The sequence below is a fragment of the Canis lupus genome, chromosome 26 (genome assembly GCF_003254725.2).
Source record: "Canis lupus dingo isolate Sandy chromosome 26, ASM325472v2, whole genome shotgun sequence".
NCBI lineage: Eukaryota > Metazoa > Chordata > Mammalia > Carnivora > Canidae > Canis > Canis lupus.
The window spans coordinates 27,730,644-27,749,137 of NC_064268.1; the positions used below are offsets into that span (position 1 = coordinate 27,730,644).

The following is an 18,494-nucleotide window of genomic DNA, read 5'->3' on the forward strand; positions in this document are numbered from 1 at the left end:
GGGCCAGCCAGGTACTGCAGGCCTGGAGGAGCTTGCCCAGTGGCTACAGGACAGGTAGGAGGCATGCCATATTCTTTGAAGCCTGTGCTTTTCTTCATTTCCTTGAGTCCTCACCACAATCCTCCATTTACAAATGTGTGAGTAAGTTGCCCAAAGCACCACAGCCGGGAAAGCCCAGGGCCAGGTTAAACTCAGGTCTGCCCTGCCCTCTACTGCCCCCAACTGAACACCACATCACACATAGGCACCTCTGTAGTGACTCAGCCTCACCTTCGCACTCTCACGTGGGTACAATGGAGGCTCCTGCCTGTGGCACAGACTCCCACAGATGGCACAGGATGTCACGAGGGCTGAGAACGCCTGTGGCTGTAGACCCTGATTAACCAGCCAACTCTCAAGAGACATTGCCAACGACCTATCCACGTGAGATGCCAGGTGGTCTGGCCTAGGCAGCACTCTGAAGGGGGCATCCTGGACAGAGGGGACCACCACCCAGAGCCATTCCACCTCTAGCTTGCCTGTGGCCCCCAGAATAATTAGCTCAGCAAGTCCATTCTCAGCCACAGAAAACTGATGCCCCCATACACATCCAGGTGGCTTTGCCTAAAGGAACACAGTGTTCAACTGGCAAGGTTTTAACCAAGTGACAGGTTCAGCATTTGGACTGAAGGTTCAACAGCAGAGGTGAATTTTCACCAGGGCAGAGTTAAAGTCTTAAGAGAAATATCATTTTTAAAACAAGATATCCATATGTTGCAGCTGACTCCTATTCTCCTGAGAGCCAGCATGGTGTACTAGGCCTCAGTTCCTTACCTGGAAGTCCCTGGGCCCCACAGGGACACCATCTTGCCTGCTTATTGGTTCCGTCAGACAGCAGCAGAAGCCAAAAGTCAAAGAAACACCGCGGAGGAAAAAGAGAGTTGTCGTTTTCCTGAGGGCTGGACTACCTCCCTGCCCACAGCTTCGGTGCTATCAGAGGTGCTGCATGGGCCCCAACCCCTCTTCTCTTCTGCTGCTAACTTAGGGAAAGGCACACCAGCCCTCTGGGCCTCAGCCTTCTCAGCCCCAAAGTGGAAATCCCTCCAGGGATAGGCCTGTGAGCCTGAGTGGAAAGCATGAAAGAGCTGTGATGGGAAGGAAGGACCTGGGTAGGGAATGACAGCAACCTGGAAGCTGTGCTTCCACATTTTACCATGAACCCTATGAATATGGCCCCCAGACAGCTGCTGCCAACCACTCAGTGTGAATCATTTTTCAAAGGAAAATTTATAAAAGTGAGCCTTTTTTGCTTGTTCACACAATTACCAAATATTAAAAAGAGGGAAAACATGGTTGAGGGAAAACAGACATGCTCATAGATCAGTATAAACTTTCAGGGCAACAAGAAGCTGTGGATGCGACGTTAAATGACCCTTGGTAATACTCCAGTAAGTGCTCCCTGATATGTGTATACAGGGCAAGGCCCTGTCCGCACCCACTCAGGGAGAAGCGGAAAAGAAGGCCAAACCCATGAAGAAGGGATTGGGCAAATAAGTGGACATCCAGCCAGACCAGAGGGCCCAGAGGCAGGGAAGGAAGCCCACAATGTCTTCCACTACATCTTGTCCAGTGAAAAATGCCAGTTGCAAAGTAAGAAGATGTTACTATGTATCTATATATTAATAGGGGGAAAATCTAGAAAGACAAGGACATGCCCAAACTGTTAACATGGGGCTAGGATCACTGGGGACTTCAGTTTTTCATTTTAAATACTTCTGAATGTTTGACTCTTATGTTTGATTTTTTTATCCATGAATATGTGTTAATTTTATAATCAGGAAAAACAAACAAACAAACACATCAAGGCAGATAAGGCATAATAAGCAGATTCTGCCCCAAACTCCAAGAAGCTTGCTGGTCGCAAGCTGGGCACAAAAGAACAAAGCGAATGTGCTCAGGAAACAGTGAGGCCTGGGCTGGGCCAGGCTCATGTGGATCCTCACCCGTGTGCTCAGTTTCTTCCCTATAGAAGGTGCCAGCCACAGCCTCCCAGCCTGCCTTCCACCACCGCCCTGAGCATCGAGGACAGTATGTGTGAAGTGCCTCAGAAATCATAAATGCAAATCCAAGCACTATACAACTGCTCTTCTCTTGAGGAGCACTGCCAGACCCCAGATCTGAGGCCAAGAGAACAGACTACTCCCCTAGCCCTGTCCTGCCAAGCTGGGAACTCCAGGCACAGCCTGTGGCCTCGCAGGGAACAAAGGTACCAGGAGACACTGTGCCGCATCGATGTCATCACCAAGTCAGGTTCAAGGACCCTGCATGTGCTGAGGAGGAAAGGTAATTTTACTCTTGGAGAGACAAACAAAACAATCACTCTCCCAGAAAGGATGGTAAGCACCCTTTAGAAGAGAGAGGAAAGGCTGCTTTAATTTCACTACACACAAAGCTGCTGAACACAGAGAAGTTTCCAACAGGTTGCGTGGGAGCCACTGGGACCTCATGCCCCATCCCCAGGGAGACAGAGAGCCTGGCCCGCTCCTGCTCTGCTTCCCTGCCCAAGGCCAGCATGGTGTCACCTCTAGGGCCTCCATGGCCAGCTCAGGTGGATTGTGGTAGTGGATCTTCTTGGGGTAGCGGGCAGCCTCCTCGTGCAGGTAGTGGCCAGCCTGTCTGTAGTGCAGCAGGTAAACAGCAGGTGGCTGCTGCTGCTTCTCGGCGACCTTGCCCAGCATGTAGTGGATAAGCCACTCCTCCTCATCACCATCGCCCTCGCAGCGGGCCGCAGACGTAAAACAGTGCCTGGCTGTCTCCAGCATGCTGTCGCGCCGGCCTTCCATCTGGAATGAGACCATGAGACCAGACTGAGTTCAGGCCCTGGGCCTGAACCTACAGGGTTCAGCTATCACCTGCCTTATCCTGAGGGAAGCCCTGCTGCCTTCTTTGTAAGTTTATAATCCTCCTAACAACCCTGACACACAGATGTTCTATCACCATTTCATATCTGGGGACACAGAGTATGGAGAGGCCGGGGGACACCTCCGAAGCACACAGCAAATAAGGGACAGAGCTGGACTGAAACCCATGTCTCCTCATGTCAACTCCAGACTCCTTTCTTTTACCACCATCCTGCAGTATCTGCAACCACACAGTTTAGGAGTTTATGAAGTACCTCCCGACCCCCTTCTAAAGATCCCAACCATGACCCTCACTGCGACTGCAGTAAGGTCCTCTGCCTGGGAGGGGGAGACAGCACAAGGCCAGGGCTGCTAGGAGAACCAGGCCAATAGCAGCTCTGCTGTGTCAGTCTGAGAATGCCAAGAGCCAGCACCAATGTTCTGAGATGAGCCCCCACTGCAGGCAGTGAGCCCTTCATTCTCACACCCACTCACTAGGGTGGGAAAGCAGAGCTGGAAAGGGTGTGCACCCAACACCCAGCGACACAGCGCTGGAGAGGATGTGCACCCCTGGGGTACCACAGAATTTCCCACCCTGTCCTCTGCACCCTTCCAGAGAAACCTGGGTTGCTTAAAAATGGCAGATTCCTGAGCCCCACCCCAAGACCCAGTGCCTCCAGCCACCCTCTCACACACTGAAGGGTGGAAACAGCTAAAACAGAGGATCAGCTTCTAAGATGCTTTCCAACTCAGAAAACTTTTCCAGTCACTTTTCCCAGTCCCTGTATGAGGGCTATGGGGCAGCGCCTAGATGCTATCCATGTGAGATGTCAAGCCATTAGGTGCATGTGTCCGTTTATCCCAGAGCTCCTGGGTAGGAGCTGGAATGAAGACTACCTGTGTGGGGCCAAAGAGGCAGCTGTTCCCAGTACCCTAGGTCTCTAGCTCCTCATCTTCATGACCCTAACTTGACAGCAGGGAAGCTGCAGCCTCTTCTAGTCTCATCTCAGGGACCAGAGGAAGGGAGAGGCTGCAGGCACTAAGCTCTGGCAGGGGCGCTGCCTGCCGCCTGTGAGAGGAGCACCTGTACCCCACTGTGCACAGAAAGGCTGCCCAAGGATGTTTGTCCGCGGATGCTGATCTACATGAATCTCCTGTAGGAATGGCCCTGGGGCCGGCACAAAGAACCCCAGTGTTCTGCCAAACATTTCTTGAGAAGGAAAGTTACTGCCTAGGAATCAAGAAATCATCAATGAGTGAGATATGATAGAAAGAATCACAGTGTAGTGCCAGGACACGGCACAAGCCAAGTGACTCCATCATACCCCTCCAATGGGATTCTGTAGCAGATCTATACCAGTAAAAGGCAGCCACTTGACTGGAGTCCTGCTCTGACTACTCTGTCACCATGTGGCCTCAACCAAGTCAGTAACCCTCTGCCCACCCAGCTCTGCCACTGAGAGTCATAAAGCCACCCACTGAGAAAGGAAGGGCAACTATGAAGAACCCCATCTGGACTGGAACCACACAAGAGGCACAAAAAGCAAAGAATCCCTGTCCTCAGTAGGTGCGGTAGTCAGAACTCTTCAGACAGGAGCAGGAGGGACAGCCACTGAGGATCCAGATCCACTATGTTCCAGAGCTCTGCCAGACACCCTAACACCACCTGCCCAACCCAGAGACATGCACCTGTTGCTGTGGCACCTCATTCACCTCTTGGCCAGTGTGCCTTGCCCAGAGCCAGCCCATGAGAGGTCCTAAGGAAATGCCAGCTCTCACAATACTGCCACACAGGAGGGATGGTCAGCCTGCTTACGGCCAGGTTTCCACAGCAGGCCACACAGCTAGCAGGCGCTGGCCCCAAAGCCTCTGCCCTTGCCTGGAACTGACAAGGGAAACCACTGGTTTTCCTGTAATAGACCCCTTTGGCAAGTTTGCAGGCAGAAGTGGAAGTGCACAGCTATCAACATGAGTCCTATAACTCACCTAATTAGATACAATAAACCCAAACAGCTCTAGCCACCAAGGGGCTGTGTCATCATGACATACTTCAGGATAAGAAACTACCTTACCAGAAGTGGGGAAAACAGGAGGCACAGGGCAGCCCTGTGAGGCAGCTATCCCCCTGGGCAACAATGCAAAACCTCCTTCTTTCCCCGCACACCTGGTGGACTTCCATCTCTCTCCTGCCACCCCTGACAATCCAGGAAGATGGCCTGGGAGCCTAGTTTCAGGCCCTGAGCTCCCTGAGCCAATGGCTTCCTAAGGATCCAAATGGAGTTAAGCCACCGGGGCCATAAGCTACGCAAGAGAAAGAACAGGCAAGGGGAAGAGGTGTGCAAGGAGTTAACCTGGGTTTCCTGTCTGTCGCCCACTCTCTGCCTTCCCTGTCCCTTCCTGGGGGAATCAAAAGTTCCCTCCTCTTGGGGAGCTCTACAAACAAAACCCTCAAGTACCAAAGGCAGAAAGGGCACTCTGATTTCTCATATTTACTTCCTGGAAAGCCTCTATTCTGCTAAAATCCTATTGGGCATCACTAGTGGGGGACTAGAGAAAGAATCCCAAGGTCTACACTCCACCCACCCCAGTGAGTCCCAGCAGAGGATAACAGTGCTCCTAGTGCTGTCAGGGACTCAGTTCCCAGCCTGCTCAGCCCTGGGGCCGTTACACTACAAACAGAATGGAGCAAGGGGTCTCTGCATAGGACAATCGCAATGAAATAGGTTTGTAAGGCATGAGTAGAGCTCAACAGCATGGAGCTGAGTGAAAAGGAAGCTCAACACCATGTACAGCACGACAGCATTTAGACTAGAAGAAAAGAACAGGTAAATCATGGCATTCTTTCTAGGAGAACATGTATACATGACAAACAGTATTTGTCTAAAGTCTAGAAAGATACAAGCCTAACTGTAAGTTTCTCTGAAGCAGGAATGAAGGAATTAGAAAGGGGTTGGGGGGAGCCAAAAAGATTTTAGCTTTGTCCTGACTGTGGCAGTTGTTATAAAGGAGGCGTTTCTTGTACAATTGAAGAGTGGTTTCTGTAAAAGTGATGGTTAAAACAAGGGCCATGCTACTCTTTTCTTGCCCATTTTCTTCCTTGTCACAGAGCCCACCACCTGTCTCTGCTCCATGGCTACACTGCCCTTCCTGTCACCTTTGTCCTCTGCCACTGTTGCCAGGCTTGTCCCCAGGATACTGTGTCTAATCCACCCAGGGAACCTGAGAAAGTGCAGCTTCTGACTGTGAGTGCCTGATGGGCCTTTTAACAAGCTCCTCGCTCCCCCAAAAGAGGTTCTGATGCCCAGTCACATGTGGGAGCCACTGTTCTCATTGGCCTGTAGGGTTCATGCTCTCTGGGCAGAGAAAGAGAGGGAAAACCTTAGAGCCAAAGTGCCTGAAGTTTGGCACCCTGAGACAACCCTCCCAGGCACACAGGTGGTGGCACCCAGAGCTCATGGGGAAAAGCTGAAGTTACTGGCATTCTTCAAACAACAGCCAAGGGTAGAGCCCCAGGTCATGCTTCCAGCTTGCTCTTGTCAAGTATGGGTGACTTGAGGAGACCAGAAAATGTGTGGAGAGAGAAGGGGATTTCAGTCTTTCTGAGGCTTTCTCAAAGTGTTATCACACAGCACACAGATGTCCCGTACCACAAGACCTCGTGTGGGAACTCAGAGGCCCCACAGCTGCAGACATGGTGGTGATAGCAGTTATGACAGCACGGGAATGTTCAGATTCAGCTTGTGCTCTTATAGCAGATCCACCCAGCACTTTCACTGACATTCATCCACATTCAGCTCACTACATTCATTCCATAGTCGATCTTCTGCTGATTTTCACATCTAGTCGAATGGTATAATGCAGATCTACTGCAAAGTTAAGCTGCAAATTTTGCAAAAGACACGGGATTTCATGAAGTTGATGAAAGTAATGTGGACAAAGCCTTTATACATGAGCTGTGGGCACATTTAACAACTGCCCAAAGGGAGGACAACTGGTCAAGGAAGAGACCGCAACACGTTCTTCTAAGGCACAAAGATATCAGAGAATCCTGGGAGAGAGAAGTAGCCCTTCTCTCAGACAGAATATTTGCAGACAGAATATTTGCAGGAATATTTCTGCAAAAGTAGCTGTCTAAATTTATGCTGCTGAGGTGAAGGGGTACCTACCATGCTATCATAAAACTGATGGAAAAATTAAACTCTCCCAAAACCAACCAAACTCAGTCATTATTGGATCATTTGAAGAATTAACACACCCTTGCAATTATCACCAAAGTCCTAGCAAGGTAAGATTTAGGAGTTATTTTCATTATTATTAATTACTAAGATAAAGCCCCACTCACACCTAGTAGGTGCTAGTTACTAGGATAACTAAACTACATTTTGAGTGGATTTACTTTGTGGCCCTTTGCTAGCAACTGACTGCCCACAAATAGCAGACCCTGCCCCTCATGCCCATGCTAGGAGGGTGGGATGTTGCCACTGTAGGAGGCACAATAGGGGCCACTGTAGGAGGGTGACATTCATGTCATTATTACATTCCCATTTATTCTTTTCCATACCAATTGAATTTTTAACACTAAGGATACCTCGCTTTTATATACAATCAGCAACAAGCAACAAAGAGTTGTTACCTCTTTGCACAAGGCTAGGACTTCCCCTACTTAATGCAATGTGGGAAGGTCAGGGTCATCACAAGGCCAAGCACTGTAGAAGCCTGTGACCTGCCTCTAAAGGGTCACAGGGGCCAGGGGTGGGGGGCTGGGCATGACAACAGAGGCCTACTCTCAAGGATGGAGGTGCTGTCAAGACAACTGCAGCACAGCTGTAGCTAAGAGTCCCACTGACCAGTCTGCTCTCACTGAGTTCCCTCAACAATCCAATGGCAGCATTAACAAGGGCATCATCTTGTTTAGATTTTGACCACACATGATCACTACAAGAAACAGGCCCTTTCAGCACTCTGCTCTCCTAGAAACCCTTCTGGACCATGGCATCTTACTGCCACACCAGCCTTAAACATGCTGGTGGGACTCCTTCATTTCCATCTCAAGGAGCCAAGGGGGTGGTACCCTGCTCAACCCAGACCTCAGGCCAGACACCCAGCAAACCACACTAGGGGAACCCCCTACCAAGACAGACTTAGAAATTCCCAATACAGTGTCAAAAATTTTACAAGGATTCAAGAAGTTCCTCTGAAGGAACAGGGAAGGGACAGCTACTTCTGGTGGCCAACACCCCTCCCCTGCCTCTCAACTGCTGGAAAACTGACAGCTGACCAGCCAGATCACGAGAGCCTTGTCCTGAATTCACCCACAACAGACTAGGTATCTACAGACCAAGGACCAAGCTGTCACCAACCACAGTATGGCTACAGTCTCATGAGGAGAATCATCTGTGAGCTCCCAGGATGGTTGTGAAGACAAGGGCAAAAGGAATGGATAAGATAGAACTTTGCCACCTGAGGGCACTTCAGTCAGATGGCAGGATGGCGGCCCCTCAGCAGAGCTCCTCCTCACCTGCTGCACAAGTTCAGGGGGCAGTTCAGTTCTCCACTGCTTCAGCTGGCGTGAGGCGAAGGAGTGCAAGGCATAGGACATAGTACCATACTCGATCCACAGGGATAGGTTGGAGCTGTCGATCTCCAGGGCCCGGCGGAAGCAGTTCAGGACAGGCGTGGCATGCTTCCAGATGGGCCCATCACTCTTCAGCTCATTGGAGTTCAGCTTGTCCTGAATGCGACTGGCCCGGGCCAGAGCCATGCCTGCCCAGGAATCAAACCTGTGGTCACAACAAAAGCACCAGTAAACATACCACTGCCCTTACAGCACTATAGATATGATAGACGGGAGGGTGAGGCCGCCAGGTCTGGGGCAACTCATTTCCCAGGCCACCCAGAGCCCAGCTCCACCACCAGGGACTCTATGTCTCTGAGCTATAAAACATGGTTAAGAAAACCCACCTCAAGAGAGCAGAGCTGCTGGGACACCACAAGGCATGTATTTGAGGTCATCCAGCACCTCACAGGTACTCAGTAAGTGTTCTAAGAGGATCCCCACCAACTTGAGCCCAGATTGTGCTCACCAGCATGGTGGGCTCTTGGACTCTGGTCCCCTTTGCTTCCTTGCTTGGAAGGGTTACCCACAGAATGTTTCTGATGGAAAGGAAAAGGAGTCCTTTACAAGGCATGTCCCATCCAAGGCGACAGGGAGGCTCCCATCCCGCTGCCACCTCACTCAACCCCTCACTGGTAGCATCTGCCATTAACACATTCACTGACCAAAAGCATGGGGTGGCCAAGACCCTGAAAACACTGCCATGTAGCTTCTACATAGTTCTCCCTCTGGAACCCTGACCAGATCCTGCCCTCTCCAGCTCAGTTCCCAGCAGTAAGATGGAGAGTGAGGGGACCACAGGATGGCTGAGGTCCTACGGCTCTGAGATCGCCTGAAAGTGGTAGGGAAAATGCAAAAAATTCTCTAAGATGGAGACCAAGGCCAAGAGCACTTCGGAAAGTGGAATTTCCTGAATGTGAGTACAAACAACAGAAGGCAGCAATCACATAACAGAAGCTTCCCTCTACAAAATGACAATTCTTGACCCACTGCTACACTAACTTTAAAACTAGCCAACTGGCTTCCTGGACTATCTGACAGTCCCCAAGGTGTGGCAAGAAAAGAGCAAACTTGTGAGGCTCAGATGTGCCCAGATGTGTCCAGGCACCCAGAGGTGAGAAAGCACAAGTGAAGGAGCAGTAAAGAGGCCTGAAGGCTTAAATGTTGACAAGGGATAGGAAAAATAAAGGCTTTGGCCCCTATACGGAGATCCTGAGTATACTCTTTCTTCCTCAGGGCCTCAGGATTCAGGGCCTGCTCAGGTTACTTCGAGGAAGAAGCATGGGGGTAGGTGTCAAGCTCCCCTCCAGATGGTGGGAGCCATGCCAGGGTCTTTCTACCAAGGCTAGCAACTTCCACATTGAGGATTTTCCCCTCTTGATTCTTCCCACAGTACCTCTGGCACCACTCTTTGCCCTTGCCTGGAGGGAAGGGACCATATCACAGTGTAGGCCCAAACACCTGCATGAGTCCCAAAACAGAAACCACTATCTGTACTCACAAATACGAGTAACCAAGAACACAGACACATCATCATAAAAACTCAAAATGCTCTTCTATGTGTCAACAAAAGAAAAGTCCTGACGTGAGTTCTTGATTCTAGCAGAGCAGTACACAGCCCACACTTGGGGATTGCTGACCCACAGGAACACTCGGGAGCCCAAGGGCCAGTGATGTCCTGAACTCAGGAAGAGGAAGTGTCCAGAACCTGTACACTGGGCTCTTACTCATACACGGCAGGCCCGCTCCTAGCACTGGGCCCAGAATTGTTTCTTTGGCAGAGGGATGAGCTGTATTGGGGCCTACTCCCAAATTGTCCTCCCAAATGCCACTCTGAAATGCCTGGCCAAGGTGACCCAATCCCAGCTGAGCAAGAGCAGATGGAATAGTGAAGTGAACACAGGTGAGGAAAGGTGTTGCCAGCATCTTCACAGACTCTGTTTTCCCCACAGGAACCACCAACGCACACTTTGGCCAGAATACTCCACCATCCACTCACCTGTCTGTCAAGGGCTTCTCCTATACCTAGTGGGCCCAGAAGATTTAAAGAAAAAGCCAGTATCTGAACTTCCCTCTTAACTAGTACAGAAGATGAGACTGCACCCAAGTCCTCCCTAACATCTGCTTGTTAGAGCCACAGTGAAGGAGCCCCAGGAATGGGCCACCAAGTTCCTCCTGGCCTTGGGATCAGTACTCAAGAGGACAACCCACCTCTCTGGCAGGGTTCTTGGCAGGCCAAGCCTGACAGGTCTGTATCCTCCAAACAGGTGCATGTACAGGTTCAAATGAGGACCAGGTGAGCTGTTATGAACTTCGTCTCATAGCCCAAGTGGCTATTGGGTGACAAGTGCCACGCCAGGCTCCCACCTCCCATGGACAGGTGGGTTTTATCACCCTTACTTTTCAGACATGGAGACAATGGCACAAAGGAGGTGACTGCTCCCTGTCTAGAGCTATGAGCGCTCAGCCAGCCTGAGCATGGGTCTGCTCCACCAAACTGGCCCATAATGACCCTAGAGAGGACATCCAGGACATGGCTCCCTGCCTGGAGGAAACCACAGGCTGAGCAATAGGTCTGGGAGAACCTTTCCCACAAGAAGTTGTATAAACTGGTTTCTCCATTCAGATCCCAGACCCTCTCCCCTGGGCCAGGTGGATCCTGACAAAGTGGAGCTTGCCAGTTTCACCTGAGGATAGGCAGCCACTGTGGCCTGGCCTATGAGTACTTACCTAGAGATACTACTCTGGACCCTTCAGATACAAGGCTTACCTTGACCCAAGGCTTATTACCTCCTAGGTGTGGCAGCCATGAGAAAATGTTCTCTCTTAATCAAATGAATCAGACTTTATAAGCTTAGCAGGGCCCTTTAAGGATGAATAGGTCAATCATAACTTTTTAAGAAAAAGCCACCAGGGCTTGGTGGGAAAAAAGCATGTACAATATGCTCTCCTACTTCTACTGTCATGACAATTGCTACAGCCAACAATGCATTGCATCAGAACAAGAGAAGAGAACCTCTAGCTTGAGTGTTTCTATTACTCTCCCCTTACCCCAAAATAAGGAAACAATAACTGAAGAGACATAGTACACATTAGCCCACTTCCTGGGGCCAGGAACCAGGAAAGGAGACAGCACACAACCAACAGCCAGGTGGTACACCCTTGCCCTGCTGGCCTGAACCCAGATGGACACCTCATGCCTCCTCTGATCTCAACACTCATCCCAGGCATCTTCTGGAAAGAAGTCTTCTTCATTGCTTTTCTTTTTATGAAAAACTTGCTTTTTCCCAAAACTGCACAGTGCTAAACATACTCTCTCATTCCTTTTTCCCTGGTCTCTTTGCCAGGGCAGGGAAAACCCAAACTGGCCCAGTGAGGAGTTGCTGAGCTGGAGTCACCCCAGCCCTCCCTGCCTACCCTTTGCCCAGGCCACTGACCTGTTGGGGCAGATGCAGATGTCGTGCATGTAGAACTTGATGGCCTTGGATTGCTCCTTGTTTTTGAAATGGTAATCAGCCAGGAGGTAGTAGAGCTCATTTACCACTGGAGGGGAGGGGTCGGCCCCTTCTGGGAGGCAGGGCACCTGCCAGATGAAGAACCAAGGATAAGGGGAGATGGAGTCAGAGTCTCAGATGTGACCAGTAATGCTGCAAACCCAAGACCATTCACATTAGCACAGGACAGACCCTAGGCTTCTCATGGCCCTGACTTCTGGTATAGGGCAAGGAAAGAAGACAACCCACATAACCAGCAGTGCTGGAGGGAAAAAAAATGACAGGACACAACCCTGTCACACTCAGTTCCTACCTCAGCTGAGGCCCCCTCAATGTAGGCAGAGACTTTGTCCAGGCTCAGGGCTGGCCTTTCTGTGCGGGGCACAATGGTGGCGATTCTCTTCAGAAGGTTTGCCAAGTCAGCAGACACAGTGCTGGTCTTGTAGCTGTCAAATTCAGGAAGGGTCTTGGGCTTAAAATACTCAAACATAAACAGGGCATCCTCCCATATAAGGTCCACCTTGAGAAAAGACAGAAAGTGGATCATAGTGTTGTTGGGGTAAAAGCAGAAAGGGAAAAGTTCCTCCATGGGAACAATGCAGATGAGGTTACAATATATTTGAGTCTAGAAAAAGTCCCATATACTCTTAAAAATTCGTATGCCCACTATAATCCCCAAAACCAAATGTCTAAAGAGCAGAAAAGTAAACTGACATAAGCTCAGCCTTTATAAAGACAAATACTGGAAACCAAGGGCACATTCTGTGAGTCCATGCGGCCGAGCCAGAGCATAGGTTCAGAAACGAGTGGGAACTGTGGCCAGGCCACTGCCCCTCCCCTTGAGCCTCAGCTGCCCCACTGCCTCTCGGAGCCAGGCGGGTTCTGCTTTCTGTGTAGGGCCACAATGTGGCCCTGCCTGAGCAGCTTATGTTCAGGGCATGGAATTAGTAAGATTGGAGAATAAATGACGAGCCATGAGGTGATACACCCAATAGTGCACTGAAAACCAAACCTCTAAGGAATTATTAGTACTATCCAAATTGGAAAAAGAAATCCTTTGAAAATTGCCATGCTGCACTTTTGAATGATTAGTCAATATCACGAAGCTAGTTTTTACAAGGAAAACCCTCTGACTACATTAGACCATGCTCTCATTCTCCTGGTGCACCCCCAAGAGCTATGAATCTGATGTCCTTCAAGAGTGCTCAGAGCCCCTGCTTTTCTGAGCCCCAATCCTCTCTACCAGGGCAGGTGTGGTTGGTCTGGGCAGTACCCTCACCTGCTGGGCTGAGTGCTCCTCCAGGTACCTGGCCTTGCTCTTCTTGCTAGGGAAGCTGTACAGGCAGTAGAAGCACTGCTCCAAGGCTGTCTCCAGCTCCTCCTTGTAGGGGTGTGTGTCTTCAGAGGTGGATGCAGCAAGCTCCTTCTGGAGAACTCGTACCTATGGTAGGCAGGGAGAGACTCCTGAGAAGGCCCATAGCTTCCCTGGCACAGTGGGACCCCAGGAAGACCACCATTGTCAATTCTGTTAACCTGAGGAGGCCATGTCTGTTGGACCTGTTTACTGGAAAGGGTCTATCATCCTCACAGGAGCCATTCTGGGCCTGCTCTGACAATGACCTCCTGAGGAGTTTGCTTGCTAAACTGCCTTCCTTCCAGTATGCCCACTCAGTATCCACCAGCTACTAGAAGGAGATATTATATGCCCTCTGGGAACTTCTCTTCTTATTTATTAGGCCATTCATTTGCTCTCCAAATTTTTGCAGAGTCCCTCCTTATGCTAGGCACAGTGTGACATAGTTCCTGCTTTTAAGAAGCTCAGATCCAATACAGGGGCAGTTAATTAAACATGAAGTTATAATGCAAGATGGTAAATCCCATTAGGGCTGAGGAAGTCTGAGAGAGACTCCCTCTATTTCAGCACAAAATACAAAGATATAACACAAAATGTATCCAAAGCAAAAAATAAATTCAAAGCACAAAATATATCAAGGAAATAATAAATTGACTCTCTCAGACAAAACATTAATAAGAATTACAGAAGATGTAAATCCCACATTACAGAAGATGTAAACAACATAGTCAACAAGTAGGGTATCTATGGAGATTAGCTCCAAAGGCTATTGTTATGCCCAACTCTTAGCAGCTACACATTCTTTTCAAGCATCCATGGGATTTCTACCAAAACTAGAAAAAAAGCACATCTCAGCAAATACTAAAGACAAGATACAATATAGACCACAGTCAATGAACATAAGGCAGTAAAATTAGAAATCAGTATATAAAGGTACCAAATACCAAATGTGAAAACTTACAGCATGCAGCTAAAAACGTATTTGGAGAAAACATAACCTTCAAAACATGTAGTAGAAGAATGAATGCTGTCACTACGTGGCCATCTAAGCACTGCGTAGTTTCAGGGACTTATTAGCACAAGGCCTTTCCCACATGCTTCTACACATAAGTTGAAAAAGACTTAGACCTTAATGAAAGGAAGATGTTATTTGAGGAATGGTTTAAGCGTGGTGTAATTTCAAGGTGGTAAGTGTATAGCTTTTCCCACAGGCTTCACACATAAATTTATTACACTTATATCTTGATAAAAGAAAGAAGTTACTGGGACACTTGGGTGGCTCAGTCACTTGAGAGTCAGACTCTTGATTCCAACACAGGTCATGATTTCAGGGTCATGAGACTGAGCCCCGCATGGAGCTCCATACTTAGCGGGAAGTCTGCTTGAGGATTCTCTCCCTCTGTCCTTCCCCCAGCTTGTGAATGTGTGCTCTCTCTCTCATGGGGGGGCAGGGAGGCAGAGGAAGAGGGAGGAGCACTTGGGACTCAATTCCAGGGACCCAGGGATCATGACCTAGGCCAAAAGCAGACACTTAACCAACTAAGCCACCCAGTCAACCCAATAAATAATCTTTTTTTTTTTAAAAAAAGAAGTTAGCTGAAGGATGCTTTGTAACAGTGTCCTTTCAAACAATTCAGCAAATGTCTTTACACACAGGTTTTTAAACATAAGTTTGTAAGCACTTATATCCTAATGTCAGAAAGATGTTACCAAATGGCCTTATACAAGATGTTGAGCACATAACTTTTCCCAATGCTTCTGTACCTAACCTAGAAACACTAATACCTTAATGATAACAAGATGTGAAAAAAACAAAAACAAAAAAGAGTGAACACTGAAATAAGCTTTCACCATGATTAAATTAGAAAAAGCACAAAATATATCCAAAGAAATAATAAATATTAATGTGGAAATTAATTAGAAAGCAAAGAAAAAACAGATCAATAAACCAGTAACTTGTAGTTTGAAAAAAACGAATTTAGATAAGCTTCAGCAAAAATGGGCTTATAAAAAAGGAGAGGAAGCAAAAATAAATGATTTTAGCACTGAAATGGGAGGCATAACCAGAGGTACCAAAGAGACTTTATAAATCATAAGGATACTTCATGAACAACTTTATGCTTATGTGGACATTATTTCAAAAATACAATTGGTTTAAAAAAAGAAAATCTAATTGGGCCTAGAATCACCAAAGAAAGAATCAATATTTTAAAAATTATCCCCCAAAAAAGAGAGAGAGAGAGCTCTAGGCTGGGGTGACAAACTATGGCCTAGGGCGCAAATCTTCCCACTGCCTATTTCTGTATAGCTCAGAAGCTAAAACTGACATTTAACATTTTTAAATGACTAAAAAAAATTAAAAGAATAATATTATTTTGTAACATATGAAATTCAAATTTTAGCATCCACAAGTTTTTACATATTATCTTTAAATACTGGCCATGGCTGCTTTTGTGCTACAATGGGAAAGCTGAGTATTTGCATCAGGGACCCTATGGCCAACAAAAGCCTCTAAGATTCATTATCTGTCCTTTTAGAGTGTAAGCTTTGTCAACCTGAAAAGCATTATGACAAGAGAAAAAAAGAAACTGTAAGAATTGAAAAGAAGATAAAAAAAAAAATAGTTATTTGTGGATGATATATAACTGCCTACACAAAAAATTTGAGACATCTACAATCCACCAGAATTAATAAAAGCAATAAGCAAAGGAGCTATGCACAGGAGACACTTTTTTTTTTTTTTTTTTTTTTGACACAGAGAGAGAAAGCGCACAAGCAGGGGGAGCTGCGGGCAAAGAGAGAAGTAGACACCCCAATGAGCAGGGACCCCCACCCCCACCACCCATACAGGGCTCAATCCCAGGACTCTGGGATCATGACCTGAGCCAAAGGCAGATGCTTCACTAACTGAGTCACCCAGGCACCCCGAGAAATTTATTTTTTAAAATGTAGTGTTCCTATCTGTCCACAAACACAAAATAGAAAACTTAATTTTTAAATATCTATCAACAACAGGAATAAAAAATAATAATGCTCAGGTATAAATCTAATAGAATACATGTAAGAGTTTAAGGAGAAAATTATATTAAGGGACATGAAAGTATAAGACCTCAATAAATGGAGAGATATACTATATTCATGACTAGAAAGAATCATATAAAAATGGCAATTCTCCCCAAATTAATCTGTAAGGTCAATGACATTTCAATTAAATCCCAGTGGTGGGGAGGGTTGGGGAATGCGGGATGCGGGAGCTCCACAAAATTTTACCAACTGATCTTACAATGTTTCAGAAGATGAAAGTACAAAGAACAGTCAAGAGTATGTGATAAAAAGGTAAGCAGATTAATCCTAGCAGGTATCAGTATCTCTCAAAGACAATGTGGTACTGGCACAGGAATACCTAAACCAATAGAAAGAACAAAATTCAACAACAAACCCTCACGTGTATGGAGAGGGTTTCACAAATTAGTGCAGAAAGAACAGACTCTTTCATGAATGGTACAAACCAACTGGCCATCCATATGGAATGTAAAATGAGTCCCTATTTTATGTCCTAAATAAACAAAAATTGAGAAGGAATAAAGACCAGATGTGAAAAATGAAAGTGAACTTTAACAGAAGAGAATATCTTTATAATCTTGTGGAGGAAAGGATTTCTTAAAGTACAATAAACAAAACAAAACGCCACACACAGAAAACAAAACCCCCACAAACCATAAAAGACTAATAAATTTGACATTTAAATTCTGTAAGACAAACACTATACACAAAGTTAAAAGACACATCACATGAAATTGCATAGAAATTAGAACTAAATACACACACGTAAAACTGGTGAAACATATATATATCAGATAAAAGACTGGAACTCAGAGTATATAAAGAACTCCACAAATCAATAGAAAAAAGAAAAAAGTCCAACAGAAAAATGAACAAATGATATGAACAAGCAAATTGTTAAAGGAAACCTAGAGGGACCTGGCAGAGAGAGGGCAGTCAACAAGCCAGGGCCAACTCCGCAAAAGTGAAGTTGCTGCAGGAGCTGGAGGAATGGGAAAAGCTGGGCCTTGGATAGAAAAGTCAGGAGCTATGAAATGAAACATGGAGGTACTCCTCTATCACTTCCACTCCGTCAAATTCACTTGGCAGATCCTAGCAGCTGGAATTCACACTCCATCAAAAAAGATGCAGACTAAGGAAAACCCGGAGTAGGATCGTCCCATTACCACCTCTGCTGCCGGCCTGGAAGGCCGCTCCTCAGCACCACTTCTGCTGGGTATCAGCTTGCAAAGGTGCTACCTCATTCTTGACTTTCTCCCAAGCAGCATAGGGGCAGAGGAGTGACTGACTGCCTCATGGAGGTGACCCTGTGGAAGTAGACAATGTCTCCACACTCTCCAACTGGGAGAGCAAAGCCAGAAGAATGAAGTTGCCAATTCCTGGGCAGCAATATAGTTAGTCTAAGCTTAGCACGATTCTTCCAAAAATGGTCCTGAAGTGTGGAGCTGACCTAGGGTGAGCACCCAGGAGGCCCTAAGAACTCACAGCATAGAGCAGACATTGAGGCATCTACAGCTGGCACTCCTGCCAAGTCTGCCTCCTCAGCATAAGTGCTCTGCAAACTGTCAAGCACTACACATACATGAGCCCTATAAATATTCTCAGTCTTGTTCATTCACTCAACCCATTATTTATTAAGCACCTATTATGGGCTAGGTGTGCTGGGCTAAGGTACTGGGATCCAGCAGTGAACAAAAGTTACAAACATCCCTACTTCATGGAAGTTACATTCCAATGGAGAAGAAGCACACAACAAACATCTTAGATAAATAAATCCTATAGCATGCTAGAAGGTGGTAAGAGCCATGGGGAAAGCACAGGGCAGAAGAGGAAGATCAGGACTAGGGAGGCAGACTGCAGTTATAGAGAGCATATACTTGCTCACTGAAAAGATATAGAGCAGAAGTCAGCAAACCTTTTCCTGAAGAGACACACAGTCAATATTTTAGGTTTCAGGTACAATATGGACTCTATCAAAGCTCCTCATCCCTGCCACTGTGTTGCCAAAGCAGGCATAATTGATACATAAATGAATGGTTATGGCTATGTTCCACTAAAACATTTATCAATAGACCTTGGGTGCCCCTCTC

General features: G+C 47.2%; 1 protein-coding gene across 7 annotated transcripts in view; it reads right to left on the bottom strand.

The window, feature by feature from the left end:
- Positions 1 to 18,494, bottom strand: part of CABIN1 (calcineurin binding protein 1) — a 150,893-nt gene that overhangs the window by 83,522 nt on the left and 48,877 nt on the right. For all 7 annotated transcript variants that reach the window (XM_025474719.3, XM_049101520.1, XM_025474720.3 and 4 more), the window contains 5 exons: positions 13,267 to 13,428; positions 12,301 to 12,507; positions 11,931 to 12,076; positions 8,398 to 8,659; positions 2,562 to 2,822 (listed from right to left, as the gene is read on the bottom strand). In XM_025474719.3, the coding sequence (XP_025330504.1) occupies positions 2,562 to 2,822; positions 8,398 to 8,659; positions 11,931 to 12,076; positions 12,301 to 12,507; positions 13,267 to 13,428 (1,038 nt within the window). The remainder of the gene's footprint in view (positions 1 to 2,561; positions 2,823 to 8,397; positions 8,660 to 11,930; positions 12,077 to 12,300; positions 12,508 to 13,266; positions 13,429 to 18,494) is intronic.